At 45.3% G+C, this 19551-nt stretch overlaps 1 protein-coding gene across 1 annotated transcript; it reads right to left on the reverse strand.

The window, feature by feature from the left end:
- Window positions 1–15953: 15953 nt before the first annotated feature.
- On the reverse strand, window positions 15954–16895 carry LOC115082481 (olfactory receptor 1G1-like). The gene has a single exon (XM_029586703.1). The coding sequence runs from the start codon at window positions 16893–16895 to the stop codon at window positions 15954–15956; it is 942 nt and encodes a 313-aa protein (XP_029442563.1).
- Between the last annotated feature and the right edge of the window lie 2656 nt (window positions 16896–19551).

A 19551-nucleotide genomic window follows, 5' to 3' on the forward strand; every position in this document is an offset into this window, starting at 1 on the left:
GTAACCCCTGTTACACACACAAGAGCCGGGCCCTGGCAGAGGGGTGGTCTGGGGGCTGGGTGGGGCGAGATGCACCCGGTACAGTGGCCATTTGCCTCTGTGCTGGGGGATCGCACGTCGGCAGGGTGCCAGCGCTCGCAACTTGCTCCAGCTCCTTTGCAGGAGCAAAATGTTAGTTGCAAAAATGGGGGGCACCTAGGATAGGGATAAGGGGTGGGTAGGATAGGGGAAGGGGAAGGGGAAGGGAGGTTAGGGTAGGGGGAAGGGAACTAGGGAAGCTCGAGGATGCATCGCCGCACAAATTCGCGAAATTCTACCTCTCCTTGCACGCGCCGGGTAGCGTGCACTCATGGATGTGCACGCATTCTTTTTTAAAATCTACCCATTAATGTATATAATCCTTTCTCAGCGGATGGCACATTTCCTGAAAGGGCAGTCCTCACACTTCTTATTCCCCTTTTCTGAATCCCCAGGATTTGGAGGTGAAGGCTTAACCTGTAGATGTTAGGGATGTGAATCGTTTTTGAACGATTAAAATTATCGTCAGATAATTTTAAAATCATCCTAAATTGTTAGAGTGCACGATACAATACAAATGCCCCTGATTTATCGTCAGGGGCATTTGTATTGTATCGTTAAATAGGGCACGGGAATTATTTGGGGGAGGGCGGGAAAACTGGCACACCAAAACAACCCCTAAACCCACCCCGACCCTTTAAAACCAATTCCTTACCCTCCCCCACCCTCCCGAACCCCCCCAAAATGTTAAATTACCTGGTGGTCCAGTGGGGTGGGGGGGTGGGGATCCTGCCGCGATCTCCCGCTCTCGGGCCATCGGCGCCATTTTGGCTGCCACTAATTAAAATGGCGCCGATGGCCCGATAAAAAAAAACACCCACCGACCCTTTAAATTGACCCCCCTTAGCCTCCCCACCCTCCCGACCCTTTTTTTTTAGGGAGGCCCGCGCCGCTAAAAAAAAAAAACCCACCGACCCTTTAAATCGACCCCACCCTCCCGACCCCCCCAAAACCTTTTTAAATTACCTGGGGGCCTCGGGGGGAGGAGAGATCCAGGGGGGCCTCGGGAAGAGATTTCCTGTTCCCAGGCATCAGCTGTTCTAAAAATAAATGGCGCCGATGCCCCTTTGCCCTTACCATGTGACAGGGTATCTGTGCCATTGGCCGGCCCCTGTCACATGGTAGGAGCACTGGATGGCCCCCGCCATCTTTAAAGATGGCGCCGGCCATCTTTACTCATCAGCCCTATAGTATAATAGGGCCAGCTTGGGGGGACCTCCTGACCCCCACAAGACTTGCCAAAAGTTCAGCGGGGGTCCGGGAGCAACCTCCTGAACGCCGGCCGTCCTATGCCAATACTCAAAATGGCACCGATCGCCTTTGCCCTCATTATGTCACAGGTACCGACGGTCGGCCCCTGTGACATAGTGAGGGCAAAGGCGATCTGCTGCCAATATTCAAAATGGCCCCCCCCCCCAAGCTGGCCAAAAGTCCCTAGGGTTCCAACAGGGGTCCCGGAGCGACCTCCTGCACTCCGGCCGTCCGATGCCAGTACTCAAAATGGGGCCGATAGCCTTTGCCCATATTATGTCACAGGGGCTACCGGTGCCATTGGTCAGCTCCTGTCACATGGTAGGAGCACAAGATGGCGCTGATGACCATGTGACAGGGGCTGACCAATGGCACCGGTAGCCCCTGTGACAAAGGCTATCGGCGCCATGATGAAACCAGCACCGTGGTTGTGAGAGTGCAGGGGATGGCTCCTGGACCCCCTGCTGGACCACCAGGGAGTTTTGGTAAGTCTTGGGGGGGTCAGGAGGGTGGGGGTTGTAGTTAATTTTAATTTTAGCTGGGACACGAATAGAAATCGCCGTATTAACACATCGGGGCGCCATACGGCCGAATGCAACGTATCTGCTCCCCGATGAATCCGTATCACGAATGCAACGTATGGCGTCCCTCTACACATCCCTAATGGTTGGCATTATTGGGTTTTTTACAATCAAAAATTTCAGCTCTTTTTTTGTTAGAAAATTGGCCTTCTCTGCAATGTTAAGTATTTCATCTGTTGTTATTACATGTGTTTAGTGGATCCTTGGGTGCTGTGGAGATGACCACGCTCACGGGAAGGAGCCCCGTGAGGAGCCACAGCACTAGGCTAGACTCTGGACCTCATTTTCCATAGGGATCGCATGCGATAAGGGACGTTTCACACACGAAAAGTCCCTTATCGCATGCAATACCAAAATGGGGGCGGAGTCGTCCCTGGAAGAGGAAGAGTTGGGGCATCACCAGGGCCGACTCCGCGAAGACGCTGCGGATGACGAAAAGGTAAGGACCTTTTTGCGTCCGAGTTCGCGCCCAATAGCTACACCTTTTATGGTGGCGCTATTGGGTGCGAAACCGGCAGTGATCACACTGCGACAGTGCAATCGCTGCTGGCTAGCGCAGGCTGCCCCCCATTTCAGCCCCTGCCCCTCATTCCCTAAAGTATCGCAGGCCTGCGATACATTAGAAAATGAGGCCCTCTGAGACACAAAACACTGATGATTGAACTCTTTTATTATAGAGCTTGATGTAGCCACCAGGTGGCGGTGGTGAGTAGTAGTCTCAGGGACCTCTGAAGAGGGAGCCCTTCTCTCCTGGATGATGTCAGGAGGTTCCGCAGCAGGTTACCCAGCAACACATACTGTGGATAAGACAGATGAGATGTTAGAGTACTCACTCGGTGTCAGCTGTACTGATACGATTCCAGCAGGTAGTTGTAGAAAGGTACAGACACTGAGGCAGGGAGAGCAGACCCTCGAGGAGTGAGTACCTATTCCCTGAATGGCACTTGAAATAGAACAGAGGGCCCCCGAGGAGCAGGTACCAAGTTAGTAGTTAAACTCTGAAGGGCAGAAGGAGAGCTTCCTACAAGTAGCAGGGAAGCAGCAGAGTAGTGCAGACAGGAACAGAATGAATCCTTATTCGAGTCATTGCCAACTCAATGAGCTAGCAATCTTGAGAAGTAGATATACCCAGATGGGCGTGACATCAGCTGAGGGAACGCCCTCGAGGTTAGCGCCACTGGGCATACTTGGGCATGGGTTGCGTGCGTGCGTGCACCCTAGCAGGTACCTGGGAGGAGCAATGGCATACGGCTGCACAATAGCCATTCCGGGGATGCCAGAGAGGTCGGCTTGATGACGCTGCGGTAGCCATCTTGCACAGGTAAGCGGGAGGAGCTGAGATAGGGGTGAAACAAGCGGGGCGAAGCCTTCGAAGACCGACGCATGCAAAGGGCATCCACGTAATGACCTACCAGGTCTAGGTTTTTGCAGATATGTATTTATTTATTTATTTTTAATTTTTCTATACCGAAGCTCCTGTAAGAATACATATCACACTGGTTTATATTATAACAACAAAATTCGCTTAGGAGCATTACATAGAACAATGAAGACATATAAATATGAAATGAATTAAAACTTAACATATCGTAAACTGTAACTTATCCTATCGAATAAATTAACTTCTCGTAAATAGATGTCTCCGTGGAATGTTTTGGAGAGGTGGCTGAGTAACATGGTAGGAGCAAAATTTCAGAAGAAAGAGAGGAGGGATTAACAGTCTGAGGTTGCAAGAATTAGGAGTCTGTGAAGGCTAGAGTCTGGAGTAAGGGAAGAATAGCATTAGGAGTCAGGGAAGGCGAGGCTGAATAGCCATGTTTTAAGTCTTTTTTTGAAGGAAGATGGACACTGTTCTTGCCTGAGGTCTGGTGGTAGTGCATTCCATTGATGAGGTCCTGCTGTAGAAAGGGCCCTCTTTCTTAGGGCTGATTTTGCTTATGGGGCAAACAGGGTGTCTTTATAGGTGCTTCTAATTGGTCTGGATGAGGTATGTGGTGTGAATTGAATAGTGGTGTCAATGGATGTGAGGTTGTGCTTGGCTTTATGGATAATCGTGAGGACTTTGAAGAGGATCCTGAACTTGACGGGTAGCCAGTGGAGGTTCTGAAGAGTGGGGGTGATATGATCTCTTTTTTTGGTGTTGGTGAGGATCCTGGCGGCTGAGTTTTGAACCATTTGAAGAGGTTTTGTGTTGTTGGCTTTGAGCCCGAGCAAGAGGGAGTTACAATAGTCCAGTTTTGAAAGGATGATGGATTGCAGTACCAGTGTGAAATCTTGGAGGTGAAGGAGAGGTTTTAAGTTTCTGAGAACTTGAAGTTTGAAGAAATAATCTTTCGCGGTGTTGTTCACAAAGTTCTTTAGGTTAAACTGATTATCTAGGATCACGCCTAGATCTCTGACGAAAGGAGATGAATTAATCATTGAGTTGGCTGAATGAGATGGGGGTGGTGGCATTGGGGGTTTGGTGATGATTTCCTTTGAGATGATAAGAATCTCGATTTTGTCGCTGTTTAGGACCAGGTTGAGCGTGGATAGTAGTTGGTTAATTTCTTGGAAGCAGGTGGTCCAGTGGTTCAGAGTTTTTTGAAGAGAGTCTTTGATCGGGATGAGGATTTGGACATCGTCCACGTAGAGATAGTGGGATAGTTTTAGCCTTGTGAGTAGGTGGCAGAGTGGTATAAGGTATATGTTGAAGAGTGTTGGAGATAGGGAAGATCCTTGTGGGACACCCAGGTTGGAGCGGACAGGGGGAGATTCTTTATTGTTGATCCTGACTTTGTAGAACCTGTTGGACAGGAAGGATCTGATCCAATCAAGGGCAGAACCTTTGATGCCAATGTTTGTTAGTTGTTCCAGAAGGATGTTATGGTTCACTGTGTCAAAGGCGGCGGACAGATCGAGGAGAGCGAGAAGATAGGTTTGTCCTTTTTCCAGGTTTAATAGGATAGTGTCTGCTAGGGATATGAGCAAGGTTTCAGTACTACGTGTTTTTCGAAATCCGTGTTGCGTGGGGGAGAGAATATTATGCTCCTCAAGATAATCTGATAACTGTTTGTTGACTATTTTTTCCATGATTTTTGCTATCATGGGAAGGTTAGCTATTGGGCGGAAGCTAGATGGGTCTGTAGGAGGTAAGTTTGGTTTTTTTTAGAATAGGTTTGAGAATAGCGAGCTTAAGAGGGTCTGGCACTGATCCTTGGGATAAAGAGAGGTTAATGATGTCAGAGATTGGTTTTGAGATGGTGCTTGGGATGTTGAGGAGCAGGTTAGGCGGTATCGGGTCCAAAGGATGTGAGGTTGGTTTCAGTTTTTTGAGGATATTTTCTACTTCCAGTGATGAGGTTGGTTCGAACGCTTCTATCGTTGAGTTTGGTTTTGGTAAAGAGGGCAGGGTGAGAGAAGGTATTCCAGGAGGCGTGTGCAATGCGGCAGTTAGGTTGTTGATTTTTTTCTCGAAGAATTGTGCAAGTTCCGTGGCTTTGTAGAGTGCAAGGTCATCGGGAATGGTAGGGGGAGATGGCTTGGAGAGAGCTGAGACATATGCGAAGAGAGCTTTCGTGTCGAAGATGAAATGGTGTATTTTCTTTCCAAAGAAGTCTTTCTTCATTCCGAGGATGGTGATTCTGTAAGCGTTAAGAAGGGATTTGTAGGCAGCCAGTGTAGATGTGGATGGGTTTTTATGCCAAGTGTGTTCTTTTCTCCTTAGGTCTTGTTTGAGGGCCTTTAGTTCTGGGGTATACCATGGTTTTCTGTTCTGGGAGGAGGGGCATATGACTTTGGTGGAGGTAGGGCAAACTTGATCTGCAACTTTTGTGGTGATGTTGGTCCAAGAAGTGATGGCTGCATCTGTGTCTGAGAGTTCGAGGGGAATTAGTTCCTTTGAAAGATGGTAGTTGAGGTGGTCAGAGGAGCAGGGTTTTCTAAATTGTATGGTAGTTTTGGGGAAGGATTGGCGAGGGTGCTCTTTGATCTTCATAGATGTGGAGATTATTCGGTGGTCCGACCAAGGGACTGGGGTGCTGTCAGGCATGGAGGAGATTGAGATGCCGTCATTGATAAATATAAGGTCAAGGGTGTGGCCTGCTGAGTGTGTGGGGCAGGTAACTATTTGAGAGAAGCCAAGGTGTGATGATAGTAGCGTTTCGCAGTTGTTAGATTGTGGGGAGGCATCTACATGTAGATTAAAATCTCCTAGGATGATAGCTGGTTTGGATGTATTAATGTGATTCGTTATAAGTTCGATGATGGGGGAGGGGTTAGATTCAAGGATTCCTGGAGGAGCGTAGATAAGACAGATTTGGAGGTGGGGTGATTTGAAAAGGGCCACTTCTATTTTGTTGGTGGCGTTAGAAAGTTGCAAGGTGAGGCCTAACCCTTTTTTGGCCGCCAATAGAAGACCACCGCCACTTTTCTTAAGTCTGGGTATGGAAAAAATATCGTAAAGATTAGTGGGAAGTTCGTTTGTGATGACTAAGTCCGTGTGTTTCAGCCATGTTTCCGTGATGGCACAGATGTCTGGACTGACTTCTACGAGGTAGTCGTTGAGGATGTGTGATTTTTTGGTGAGAGATTGGGCGTTGAAAAGAGAGAGCGTGAAGACTGAGAGACCCAAAAGCTGTGTGACTGGAGAAATCAAAATAGGTATAAGTCTCTGTTGTCGGGCGGAGGGAGTGTTGATTAATGTGGCCTGATTTTTCCTGTTTTTCAGGTGGTATTTAATAGCTGGGATGGTGAAGGTTTGCATTTTTATGTTTGAGATGAGGGGATCTCCAGTTAAGTTGTGGTGTTGTTGATAAGTAGGTGACCGGTGGGGGTGAAGGTAGCTTCCAGTTAGGAGTGAATCTAATGCTGGACATAAGGTTGGGGAGGAAGTTGAGTTATTAGAACGCTGTGGGGAAAGATGGGATAGGGTCTGCTCTGATGACACTGATATATAGATGATGGAAATCTTGCAGCATCTTCTTATCCAAGATATTGGACATTGGAGTCCAAGAATTGTCTTCTGGGCCATAACTATCCCATGACAGGAGGTATTCCCATACTCTGCCTCATTTTCTTACATCCAGAACTGTGTCAACTTTATATTCGATGTCTTCTTCTGCATCTACCGGAGTAGAGTCGGGTACTTTGTTGGAGAATTTGCTGAGTATCACTAGTTTCAATAGTGACATGTGGAATGCATTGTGGATCTTTAAAGTAGCTGGTAACTTCAGACTGTAGATGAGGTTGCCCAGTCGTCGGAGAATGGGAAATGGTCCAATGAAGTGAGGAGCGAATCGAACTGAAGGAAATTTGAGACTTAAATGTTTCGTAGAAAGCCAGACTTGGTCACCAGGCTTGACGTCTGGCTCGTATTCCTGCTTTCACAGGCATCTCTTTAGTCTGAGACCAGAGTTGATGGATATCTTTAGCAGCTGCTTGCACTGCCGGGGACAACACTGATAATGGACGTGGCAGTGGTGGTAAATGGTAGTCATCCGTAGACCACTTCAAATGGTGTAGTGCCAGTGGATGTTGCTGGAAGAAAGTTTATGGCAAATTCTGCCCATGGCAACAATTCACTCCAATCATTCTGTCGGGTGTTCACGTAGGCACGAATGAACTGTTTGAGAGTCCTATTCACCCTGTTTGGCCGTTGGATTGGGGATGATATGCCAAAGAGAAGTCGAGGGCAATATCGAACTTCTTGCATAATGCCTTCCAGAAGTTAGCTGTGAATTGGGCTCCACGTTCGGAGACTATGGGCCTCATTTTCCAAGCCGCTCGCATGCGATAAGGGACCTTTCACACGTGAAAAGTCCCTTTTCACGTACGATACCAGGATGGGGGCGGAGTCGGCCCCGGAAGAGAAGGAGTCAGGGCGTCACTGGGGCCGACTCTGCACTGACGCCGGACAGCGAAAAGGTAGGTGCCTTTTCGCTGCCTATTTCGCTCCCAATAGCTACACCTCCTATGGTGGCGCTATTGGGTGCGAAACCAGCAGCGATCGCACCGCAATGGTGCGATCACTGCCGGCTAGTACAGGCCCGCCCCCCTATTTCGGCCCCCTACCCCTCATCTTCTAAAGTATTGCAGGCCTGCGATACTTTAGAAAATGAGGCCCTATATGCTTAGGCAAGCCATGCAGGTGGAAGATGTGATTGATGAACAGTCGGGCGAGCTCCATGACTGTGGGTAAGCCCGGGAGAGCCACGGAATGTGCCATCTTTGAGAAATTGTCAACAGTTACTCAAATGGTATTATTTCCTCCTGATGATGGTAATCTACCACAAAGTCAGTGGCAATATGTGTCCACAGTTCTTCAGGGACCGGCAAGGGTTGGAGGAGACCCCATGGACGTCCTGGTGGTGTCTTCTGTTTAGCGCAGTTTGCGCAGGAAGTGACGTAAGCAAACATGTCCTCTTTCATGGTAGGCCAAAAGTAAAAGGTTAGTGATTTAGACAACGTCCTCTGTTGCCCAGGGTGTCCTGAGAGTTTGGAGTCGTGGGTCCAAGCCAATAATTTCTTCCTGAGGTTTTTGGGTACTATCATCTTCCCTGCAGGTACTGAATGAATAGCTGCCAATATGACCTTCTCGGGTCTATGATGTGTTGCGGCTCTTTGGGTACGTCCTCGGAGAGAAAAGAGTGTGAGAGTGCATCGGCTCTGATATTCTTATTTCCAGGACAGTACTTGAGCACGAAGTTGAATCTGTTAAAAAACAGAGACCATCTCGCTTGTCTATGATTCAGGTGCTGTGCGTGACGGAGGTACTCCAAGTTCTTATGGTCTGAATAGTCCGTTACTTGATGTTGCGCTCCTTTGAGCCAAGGGCGCCATTCTTCGAATGCCATCTTTATAGCCAGACGTTCCTTGTCTCCAACTCCGTAATTTCTCTCAGCAGGAGAAAAGCGATGGGAGAAAAATGAGCATGGATGTGAAAATTTTGAATCGCCAGCCTGGCAAAGCACTGCCCCTACGCCAATGTCTGAGGCATCGATTTCTATGATGAAAGGCTTAGAGGAGTCTGGATGTCGAAGGCAGGGTTTGGTTGAAAAGGCATCCTTCAGCTTCTGGAAAGCGGCAATTGCTTCGGGAGACCAATTAGCTATGTTGGTACCTTTCTTAGTCATAGCTGTAAGCGGTACTGTGAGTGAGGAGTAGTTCTTAATGAAGGTTCTATAATAGTTGGTGAAACCTAAGAAGCATCTGAGAGCCTTTAATCCAGTGGGTTGAGCCCATTTCTGGATACTCTCCAGCTTCTGTGGGTCCATTTGAAAACCTTCTTTTGAGACTATGTAGCCCAAGAAAGAAACTGATTCTTTATGAAATTCGTATTTAAATAGCTTGGCATAGAGATGATTCTCATGAAGCCTCTGTAGTACTCTCTTGACATCTTTTTGATGAGTAGTGATGTCTTGTGAGAAGATTAAGATGTCATCGAAGTAGATAACGACACACTTATATAGGAGGTCATGGAAGATGTCATTCATTAGATTTTGAAAGACAGCCGGAGCATTACATAGGCCGAACGGCATCACTAAGTACTTGAAGTGGCCGTCTCGAGTGTTGAAGGCCGTCTTCCACTCATCGCCAGCTTTGATGCGAAGTAGGTTATATGCTCCTTTCAGATCCAGTTTTGAAAAGATCTGGGCTCCTTGAAGTCTATCAAATAGTTCTGAAATCAGAGGCAGAAGATAAAGATCCTTTATAGTTCTTTTGTTAAGGCCTCTGAAATCTATGCAAGGATGCAAGGTGCCATCCTTTTTGCCCACAAAGAAGAAGCCTGCGCCCGCAGGGGACTTTGATGGTTTAATGAAGCCTTTGTTGAGATTCTCCTGAATGTATTCAAACATGGCTTTGTTCTCTGCCACAGACAAGGGGTACACCTACCCTTGGGTGGCTCTGTATTTGGCTTCAGATGAATGGTGCAGTCATAGGGTCTGTGAGGCAGAGGTATATCTGCAGCTTCTTTTGAAAAGACATCTCGAAAAGATGCGTATTGAGGCAGCAAGCCTGGCATTACTGGGGTAGTAGGCATACAAGGAAATGGCTTTACCTCAGTCGGGCATCACTTATGGCAGTCTGGACCCCAACTTGACAGTTCCAGAGTGACCCAATCGAATTGGGCATGTGCCGTTGTAGCCATGGTAGTCCTAGTACTATGGAGTGCATAGCCTTCTCTAAAACGAAGAAGGAGATGGTCTCCATATGGAGAGCACCAGTACGTAGACACACTGGTTCAGTCTGTAGTGTTACTTGTCCCGGCAAGGGTTCTCCATGGATGGATGAAAGAAGCAGTGGAGGCGACAAGGTGGAAGTAGGAATCCATAGATGTTCCACCAGTCATTGGAGAATAAAGTTGCCTCCTTCCCCTGAGTCCACTAGGGCAAATGTCTGGTATTGCAGAGGACCGCAGATGAGAGATACAGGAAGAGAGAGTGGAGGAGAGGGCATAGTGAGGCCTAAGAAGAGTCCTCCCGCAGGACTTAGGCCTGTCCGTTTCCCGAGCATATAGGGCAATTTTGGACAGCATGGCCAGCTTGTCCACAGTACATACACAGCCCTAATTTCTTCCGCCTTCTTCTCTCTTTTGACGTCAGGTGGCTGCGGCCTAGTTGCATCGGTTCTTCTTCGCCGGCTGCTGGGACTGTAGGGATAGCCCTGGATGCAGTCTTAACTTGGACCTCACTCAGAAGGGGTCTCCTGGGGGTCTTGGTCTCTTGAACTTTGTCTCGAAGCCGGCAGTCAATTTTGGTTGCCAGTTTCACAAGTTCAGCCAACGTTTCAGGCATCTCTCGAGCTGAGAGTTCATCCTTCAGGCGAGTGTTCAGTCCTTCGAAGAACAACATCTTCAGGCACCTTGGGTCTCAGGATAATTCAGATGCCAGTGTCTTGAACTCAATAGCGAAGTCAGCTAGGGTCTTGTTCCCTTGCTTCAAATGAACCAAAGAAGATTCTGCTACTGAATAACGGGCAGGGTCATCAAAAACTGATTTAAACAGTTCAAGGAATCCTATTGTAGACTTGCTAGGGAGTTAGCAATCTGTTACGCTCTCCTTCACCAAAGGGGAGGAGCTAGCAATCGGTTATGCTCACCTCTTCCAGAGGAGAGGAGTTAGTAATCTGCTGTCGCTCACTACGCCAGGAGGGCGGAGTTGGCAAGCTGTTCTGCTGTGCTCCTGAAAGGGGAAGGAGTAGCGATATGACATGACCTGCTCTTCCAGAGGGAAGGAGTTGGCTATCTGTAATTCTGTTAGCGAACTGCTGTAGATGCTCCTGTAAGGGAAGGAAGTAGCAAGCTGTATCAATCTGCTAAGGAGTAGCAATCTGTTATGGATCAACTCTCCAAGGACCTGACCTCTGCCTGGACACTGACCTTCCTTGACCGCCACCTGGATCTGACCTTCCTTGACCGCCATCTGAAACTGACCTCTGCCTGGAACGACTTCCATATTGACCCTTGCTTTGGCTGACCCTTCACTCTCTAGTCTGGCCTTGATTCTCGCTATCCACTCGGACTCTCTCTTTTGGTCTATTGTGGCTCCTGGACATTCTGACCTGAGTCTTGATTGTGCACCCTTGATCCTCTTGGGGAGACCCTGCAAGGCCTGCCTAAGACCAGGTGGCCCAGGTAACCGCGGGCTCAACCCAAGGGAACCCTGGGTTGCTATTGATGAAACTCCTGACAGCCTCTGCCTCCTCTTGGGCTCTGCCTCCTGGTGGCAGATACTCTCTGGGTCCAACCGGAGGGGTGACCTATCCTGCATCAGGCCAAGGGTCCACTTCCTGGTGCAACTTGGATAGATAGAGCCCTTGCTATAAGCACTTTCAGCCCTCTGTATTTTGTTGTACTTAAACTTCTTTAAATCACTACAAAATCAAGATCAATTTCTGAAGATCCTGATATTGATAATCAAATAAATCAACCACTGTATTGGCTTTTAAAATTCCTAATTCATGATCCAGTTTTTCTTTTAAAGAGTTAGCCACATTTTTAGTGGACTCAATAATTAGAATCATCTAGTCTAATGAACATTTTTTCAAGATAGAATTCCATCTCTCTAAAAAGCTCTTTTCTTCCATCAAAGCTTGGGCTCTTTAAATATTCTTAATCCACGGGGAATCTTCTCATGTTTACAATACTCTATAAGAGTGCTCCCATGTAATTCAGTTCTTATAAGTCTTCTATATAGACTGGATAAATCATTCCATATGGAAGGCATATCTACATTTGAGCCCTCTCCAAATGGGGAAGGCTCTGATAGCATAGATGACTTGTTCTTCAGTATAACTGAAGGCACTTTTCCATTTAATCTGTGCCTAAACAATTTTGGAAAAATCAAATACAAAAAGACCCAAGGGGGAGGAATAATATGTAGATAAACACAAAATGTAAGAAACACCCCAAATAATTAAAGTATTCCAAATTGCCTTACAAACATAGATGTTTATTGTGATTATGAGAAAGGATATAGTAATTTTTACAGATTAATAAAGATAAAGCTTGCTTTACCGAATAGGGTGAAATACCTGAAGATTTATTTTTCACAGTAATTCCTTTTTGCTTTTTAAAAGGATGTTTTAAAAATTCTGAATTTTTGTTTTATTTTCAATGTAATTATTTTTTTTTCTTTTTGAAAGCTTACATTTTGAGCTCTAATGTTTGATAACTGTTTACTGTTTGTAATTCTCTGTCAATTGACGTTCTGTTTGTGTCTCATTATATGTTGTGCATATTACATGGGGTAACATGGAACAGCAGAGTTTGACAAAACATACAACTGTGTTTTTGTTAGCGCTGTCAACGCCAACAGGCTGCGGGCACCTCCTCTTACCTGCGACTCGACTGCTGACATCTCTCCGGGCACCCATGCTGCAGCAGCAAGCCGTTGTCGCAGCTCATCGCCAGCTCAGGCCTTCCCACGGCCATTTGGAGGCCGATACGCCACCAACGCTGACACCCCCAGACTTTCCTTAGCGAGTGCGCACACTGTTACTCTGCCTCTTAAAGGGGTTGTGGCAGGAAAACCAGGTCCAGCCCCTAGATGACATCACGGCCTCAGGCCTACTTAAGGAAGTCCTCCTGACCATCCTGACAACTTGGCAATGAGTTCCTGACCACCTACTTCTGGTCTCCTGTGTTGGTGCGCCTTCCAGAAGTCTTCTAGTCAGTGTTCCTCCGTCTCGGGTTCCAGCCTCCTCCTTCTTCTCAGGAGCTTCTTTTCTCCTCCCTGAGGACCCTTGGCTGGACCCTGGCCTCTGGGCCACATCTTCTTCGCTCCTATCTGCCTTGACCTTGGACCAGAACCGACCTTGCCTTCAGCCACCTGCCCCGACTTTGGACCAGAACCAACCTTGCCTTCAGCTGCCTGCCCTAAACTCAAACCAGTAATGACTCTCCCTTCTGTTTTCAGCCTTTTCTCTCCTGTATTACCTGGCCCTCCTTCATCCGGCAGACCAGCTCCTGCACTACCTCTTCAGGCCGTCCTCGGGACCAGCCATGCAGAAGGCAACCTAAGACCAGCCGATCCCAGCACCCAAGGACTCAACCTGCGGGGAACGAGGGCTGATACTGGAGAAGCCTCAGCTTGCCTCTGCTTCCCGTCTAGCGTCACCTCCCAACGGTGGGGACCTGCGGGGTTCACCCCACAGGTAGAGCCAACTCCACCTCGGGCCAAGGGTCCATGTACACCTAACAGTTTTTGCTTGATATTGAGAATGAGAAAAAGTGCAATGAATGAACAATAGTTTGTGCAATCAGTTAAGTGAAATAACTGTTCTATGTTGTGTTCTTCCATGTAGTGTCTGAATGGATTAATGAACACCTAGGTCACTTGTATCTTTGAATATTGTATGTTATCTTATATTAAAATGCAAAGACGTAAATAAGGGAATAGTGACTGTAGGGATTATTCAAGAAGTTATTGATATTTATCATTGAGTTTCCTTATTACTTAATCTGAATTTATATTAGGTCTTAATCCATAAACACAAACATCTGACTTAATTTGGGAGTGCAGAAGCTGTGCTTCTAAACACAACTTCATTTCTAAAAAAAAAAAAAAAAAATTAAGGAAGGAAACGCCCATTTTAATTAATTTTCACAGTTTAAAAGGAAAAATAAATTTCTCTTTGTTCTAACTACATGATTTTAATTTCTAAAGCAAGAAAGCAGAAAGGTTTACATTCTTCCAGGCTTAAACAGATCAGGTGAGAAAGAAGAATCTTATAACAAGACAGATTACTCCTCGTCTCTTATTTCTATAACCTAATCTTACTTCAATGTATATCAGATCTCAGTATAAAACAGCTACAGACATAGTTCTATGGTTTCAGACTTCTTTGCTGACCTACACATACATACTACCGCTACACAATTAACTATATTGCAAACTTTCATGGATCAGTTAAGTGTTACCACATACAAAAAGAACCCAAACATGCATGAAGAAAAACAAATATTTTTAGCACTCAGCAACTAATTGTGCTTCAATTTCAAATGATCAGCTGAGGCCAGAAACCACACTGTTTAAGCAAGTGCTAGGTTTGCCATATAGAATGTAGAAGGAATGGGGTCAGCCAGCCCCATCTGCTGTCTGGAGATAATCCCAGAGTCTGTTGGAAGAAGGGGAATTAGGTACTGAATATGAAATCTGGCAGCCTGTACTGTAACAATTCTTAGCTATATAGACCATTTTTCTATATTGAAAGAAAATACCGTGAAATTGTATTGACTGAGTTTTAGGGCCTAGCTGAGGCTCCTGATTAATTACAGGTCTACAGTTTAACATCTTATCAGGGATGCATAACAGTGGCAACATCCTCACACCCCCTCCCTGCTGGATTACTTTCTCTACTCTCCCCCTTGGTTTCTACATTCCTCTCATCAGAGGGGAATTTAGGTGTACTGTGGTCCCTTTGGGTTGCTATCTCATCTTCTTTATCAAGTAACTGTTCCTTTTAATCAGGAAATGTCAGACTTTAAAACCAGACCCTCGGTACAGAAATGTGCAGCTAAATGGGTAATTTCAGACTTTACAGTCTCTTTATGGTTACTGGCAATTTTAAGCTTTACAAGTAAATCAACCTCATGCTTTTCACTCTGTAGTCTATCTTCTGCCAGCTGGGCAGCAGATAACCATTCTTGTGTTTCTTGCTTCAGTTTATCTTTCAAAGTACTAAGTTGAACAGACCATGCCTTTACACTTTCAAGCAGCAGCCACATTAAGGGGTAGATTTTTAAAAAAAGCGTGCGTGCCAGCAATCCCTTTCCCAGTACAGCGGCAAATGACCTCTGTACCGGCCACCTCCAGCCCCGCCCCTCCCCATCTCTCCGCCTCCCCGGTTCGCCCTTTTCCTTTGGCCCAGCACTTCTACACGGAATCGGATGTATGTGGCCAGGCCACTTTGAAAATGCGTGCAGCGCACACAAGGCCCGGCCAAGCGCGTAACCCATATTTTTCATGTGTGCAACTTTTTGAAAATCTACTCATAAGGCTGAGCTCTGTTGTTTTTTATTTTTAACACATGTGGAGTTGAGAAACGTATTCTCCAGATCAGTGTAGCAAAGTGTATAGGTGCTTTTTCCGGCTATTTAAAATTTGCATAGCTCCCGTGCAGCCCACTTATATGCATATCTGGCCTTTTTTTCGCGTAGAAGGCTTTAAAAATCTGCCTTATACTTGGAGCCTATCTGATTCCTATCCCATAATCTTCACAGCTGCTATCACCTTACACTATTATACTCTCAAATATACTATAAATTACATACCCTTCAATGTTTTAGAAAACAGGTTAAAGTTTTCTATTTTGCTCAAACTTTTGAAGCTTTGAACTAAATTTGAGTCTGTTTTTTACCTACCTCTATTTTTATTATGCCCTTATTTGTCTTTTAAGCCTAATTTATTTGTTTTGTTTGTGATGTTTTATTTTAAAAAATGTATATATGTTTTACTTGCTATAATCAGAATAGAACAAGTTATATTCTCCCATGTATGTAGACCATAAGAATTTTAAATAAATAAATAAATAAATACATTATTTATAGCAGAGGCTTTCCATTTAATGAACAGGTCTTTTCCATCTACCAAGTGCACGTCTTAGAGCTCCCTTCACAAGATTGTTTCTGAGACTATAGATGAATGGGTTCAGCATTGGTGTGACGATGGTGTATATCACAGTCATGAATCTGTTCCTCTCATGGTTATAGCTAGAAGAGGCCTGATAGTAGGTAAAAAAAGCAGACCCAAAGAACAATGTGACTACAATGAGATGAGAGGAGCAGGTGGAAAAGGCTTTGCGTTTCCCCTCAGCAGACCGGATGTTTAGTATGGCAGAAATAATGCGGATGTAAGAGATGAATATGCAGAGGAAGGCTCCTGTTGCTACCATGGCTCCTTCAACAAAAATTGCTAGCTCATTGGTGGAGATATCAGAGCAGGAGAGCTTTAGCAATGGTGGGATGTCACAGAAGAAGTTATCGATGATATTTGACTTGCAGAAGGACAACCGAGATATCAACAAAGTGTGCAATAAAGAATGGAGGTGAGAAATGGTCCAACAACTTGCTACCAACAGGTTACAGAATATCCTGCTCATCACCATTCTATAACGGAGAGGATTACAGATGGCCACATACCGGTCATATGCCATAACTGATAGGAGAAAACATTCATTAATCACCATAACAATATAGAAATACAGCTGTGCAATACAGCCTGAGTAAGAAATTATTTTACTCTTAGAAAGGAAGTTGGCCAGTAGTTTGGGGACAGTGACAGAGACCAAACACATGTCCACAAAGGACAAATTACTGAGGAAGAAATACATTGGGGTTTGAAGTTGAGGGTCAGTGATTATTAATACAAGCATAACAATATTTCCTAGCAAGTTAAGAAGGTACATAGTTATAAACACCAAGAACAGAGTGATCCGATAATTTGGAAGATCTGACATTCCCAAGAGAATGAATGATGTCACACTGGTGCAATTTTCAGTTTCCATTTAGTGATAATACCTGCAGGAATAAAAATAAGGCAAAATCATTTACCATTCAGATTATCAGTGAAATGATGGGGTGATCCCTCCTCTTAAATTTACAGATCAGTTTTTGACTTTATAAATATTAGTTAATAATGCATTTTTATAACTGTTTTAAATATTGATTGAGGTATTGCTTGAAATTATGCTCTTTCTTATTCCCAATATATATCTAAATTCAAGCTTTTCTTCATCCTAAGCCCCTTTTTGTTCTCTTATTCTAATTCATTCTTCCACTTTGTGCTAGAATTTCTATACATCCTTTCCCTTTCTGTCCACTCGTCTAATACTTTTCTTCTCTTTCACAACACATACTCAGTCCATTGCTGGATGCAGATCATTCTCCATTGTGGCCACTCTCTATCTGACATAACTCATTGGAATCCTTTCCCCTCACCAGCATTTTCCTTCTTCAGATATTCTGTCTGAAAACTGCCCTCTTCTCCACTGCTTATGAGAAGAGATGTGAGTATCTCTTTAAAACAGAATCACCTCTTGATTTGAGAAAACCATGAAGAAACTGTAGGTTCACTGAATCAGTGTATGGCAAGATTTTCAAATGATCTGCATTTCTTCAAAATCCGCAGATATGTCTTTGCACCAGTTTTCAAAACGATAGTACCAGCACATTTTCACTTTGGGAACTATCAAAGGAGAAAGAACCCAAGTGGGTATGTGATTTTTTTTCTATGGGTACTTATTCCAACCAAACCAATAGGTATAGTTTTGAAAATCCAAATCTATGCATGTATTTTTCTATCTTAATTCAACCCATTCCTGGCAATACCTCAACTACAATGTGACTATAAGTACATATTAGGGATGTGAATCATTTTTTGACGATTTAAAATATCGTCCGATATATTTTAAATCGTTAAAAATCGTTAGAGCCACGATACAATAACAATTCCCCCGATTTATCGTCAAAAAATCGTAAATCGGGGGAAGGGGGAGGGCAGGAAAACCGGCACACTAAAACACCCTAAAACCCACCCCGACCCTTTCAAATAAATCCCCCAACCTCCCGAACCCCCCCAAAATGCCTTAAATTACCTGGGGGTCCAGCGGGGGTCCAGAATGACCTCCTGCAATCGAATCGTGTTGTCTTCAGCGAGCGCCATTTTGCGCCGCCATTTTGCAAAATGGCGGCGCAAAATGGCGCCAGCCATAGACCAACACGATTCTACTTCAGGAGGTCGTTCCGGACCCCCGCTGGACTTTTGGCAAGTCTTGTGGGGGTCAGGAGGCCCCCCCCAAGCTGGCCAAAAGTCCCTGGGGGTCCAGCGGGGGTCTGGGAGCGATCTCCTGCCGTGAATCGTTTTTCCATACGGAAAATGGCACCGGCAGGAGATCGACTGCAGGAGGTCGCTCCGGACCCCCGCTGGACTTTTGGCAAGTCTTGTGGGGGTCAGGAGGCCCCCTCCAAGCTCCTGGACCCCCAGGGACTTTTAGCCAGCTTGGGGGGGCCTCCTGACCCCCACAAGACTTGCCAAAAGTCCAGCGGGGGTCCGGAACAACCTCCTGCAGTCTAATCATGTCGTCTATGGCCGGCGCCATTTTGCGCCGCCATTTTTCAAAATGGCGGCGCAAAATGGCGCTGGCTGAAGACAACACGATTCGATTTCAGGAGGCTGTTCCGGACCCCCGCTGGACCCCCAGGTAATTTAAGGCATTTTGGGGGGGTTCGGGAGGGTGGGGGATTTAATTTAAAGAGTCGGGGGTGGGTTTTACGGTGTTTTAGTGTGCCGGCTCACGATTTTAACGATTTTCACGATACTTTAAACACCCAAATGGCAACAATACGATTCCCTCCACCTCCCAGCCGAAATCGATCGTTAAGACGATCGAGGACACGATTCACATCTCTACTGTGTACTATTCTGGAGACCATACCTTCAAAAGATATAAATCAGTGGGAATTGGTCTAGAGGGTGGCTACTAAAATGATCAGTGTTCTTTGTTCTATTTAAAAATGTTGTTACCACACCATAAGCAAAACTATCAGAGCAGTTTACAATAGAAACATCCATAAAAAATATAAAAACAAAGAACAAACGTATTCACCCTCTTCACTGCTAAATTCTTTACCACTGCAACCCCACCCTACTCAAGCACTAGGGAACAGGAGAGCCTTAACATGTTTCCGGAATTTTTGATAGTTCAGTTCTGATTCTATTGCAATTAGTAACATATTCCATAGTTGTGGAGCTATGCTGGTAAAAGCTTTTTTAAGAAAACGTTGCAACCTAAATTCATATCCTGCTGAAGCTAACAACTGGAAATTCTGCAAGGACCACAAGGCCCAACCCGAAAAATACCATTCCAACCTATTATACAAGTTCTTTAAACCATTTCTCCATAAACACTGTATAAGTATCCCACCATTTTTTATTATAATAAACAGCAAAAAAACACTGTTAGTAAGTTTAACTTTATTCCTTCCAACACTGGTAAACAATGGAGGTTAACAAACAATGGAGCAGCACTCTCGTTTCTACTCTTTCCGCAATTAACCTAACCATACTATTTTGAATAAGTTGGCGGCTTTTGATCACAGCAATCAACATCCCTATCAACAAAACATTACAATAATCTAAGGCCCCAAGAATTAGAGATGAAA

This window comes from Rhinatrema bivittatum, unplaced genomic scaffold (genome assembly GCF_901001135.1).
Source record: "Rhinatrema bivittatum unplaced genomic scaffold, aRhiBiv1.1, whole genome shotgun sequence".
Classification (NCBI taxonomy): Eukaryota; Metazoa; Chordata; class Amphibia; order Gymnophiona; family Rhinatrematidae; genus Rhinatrema; species Rhinatrema bivittatum.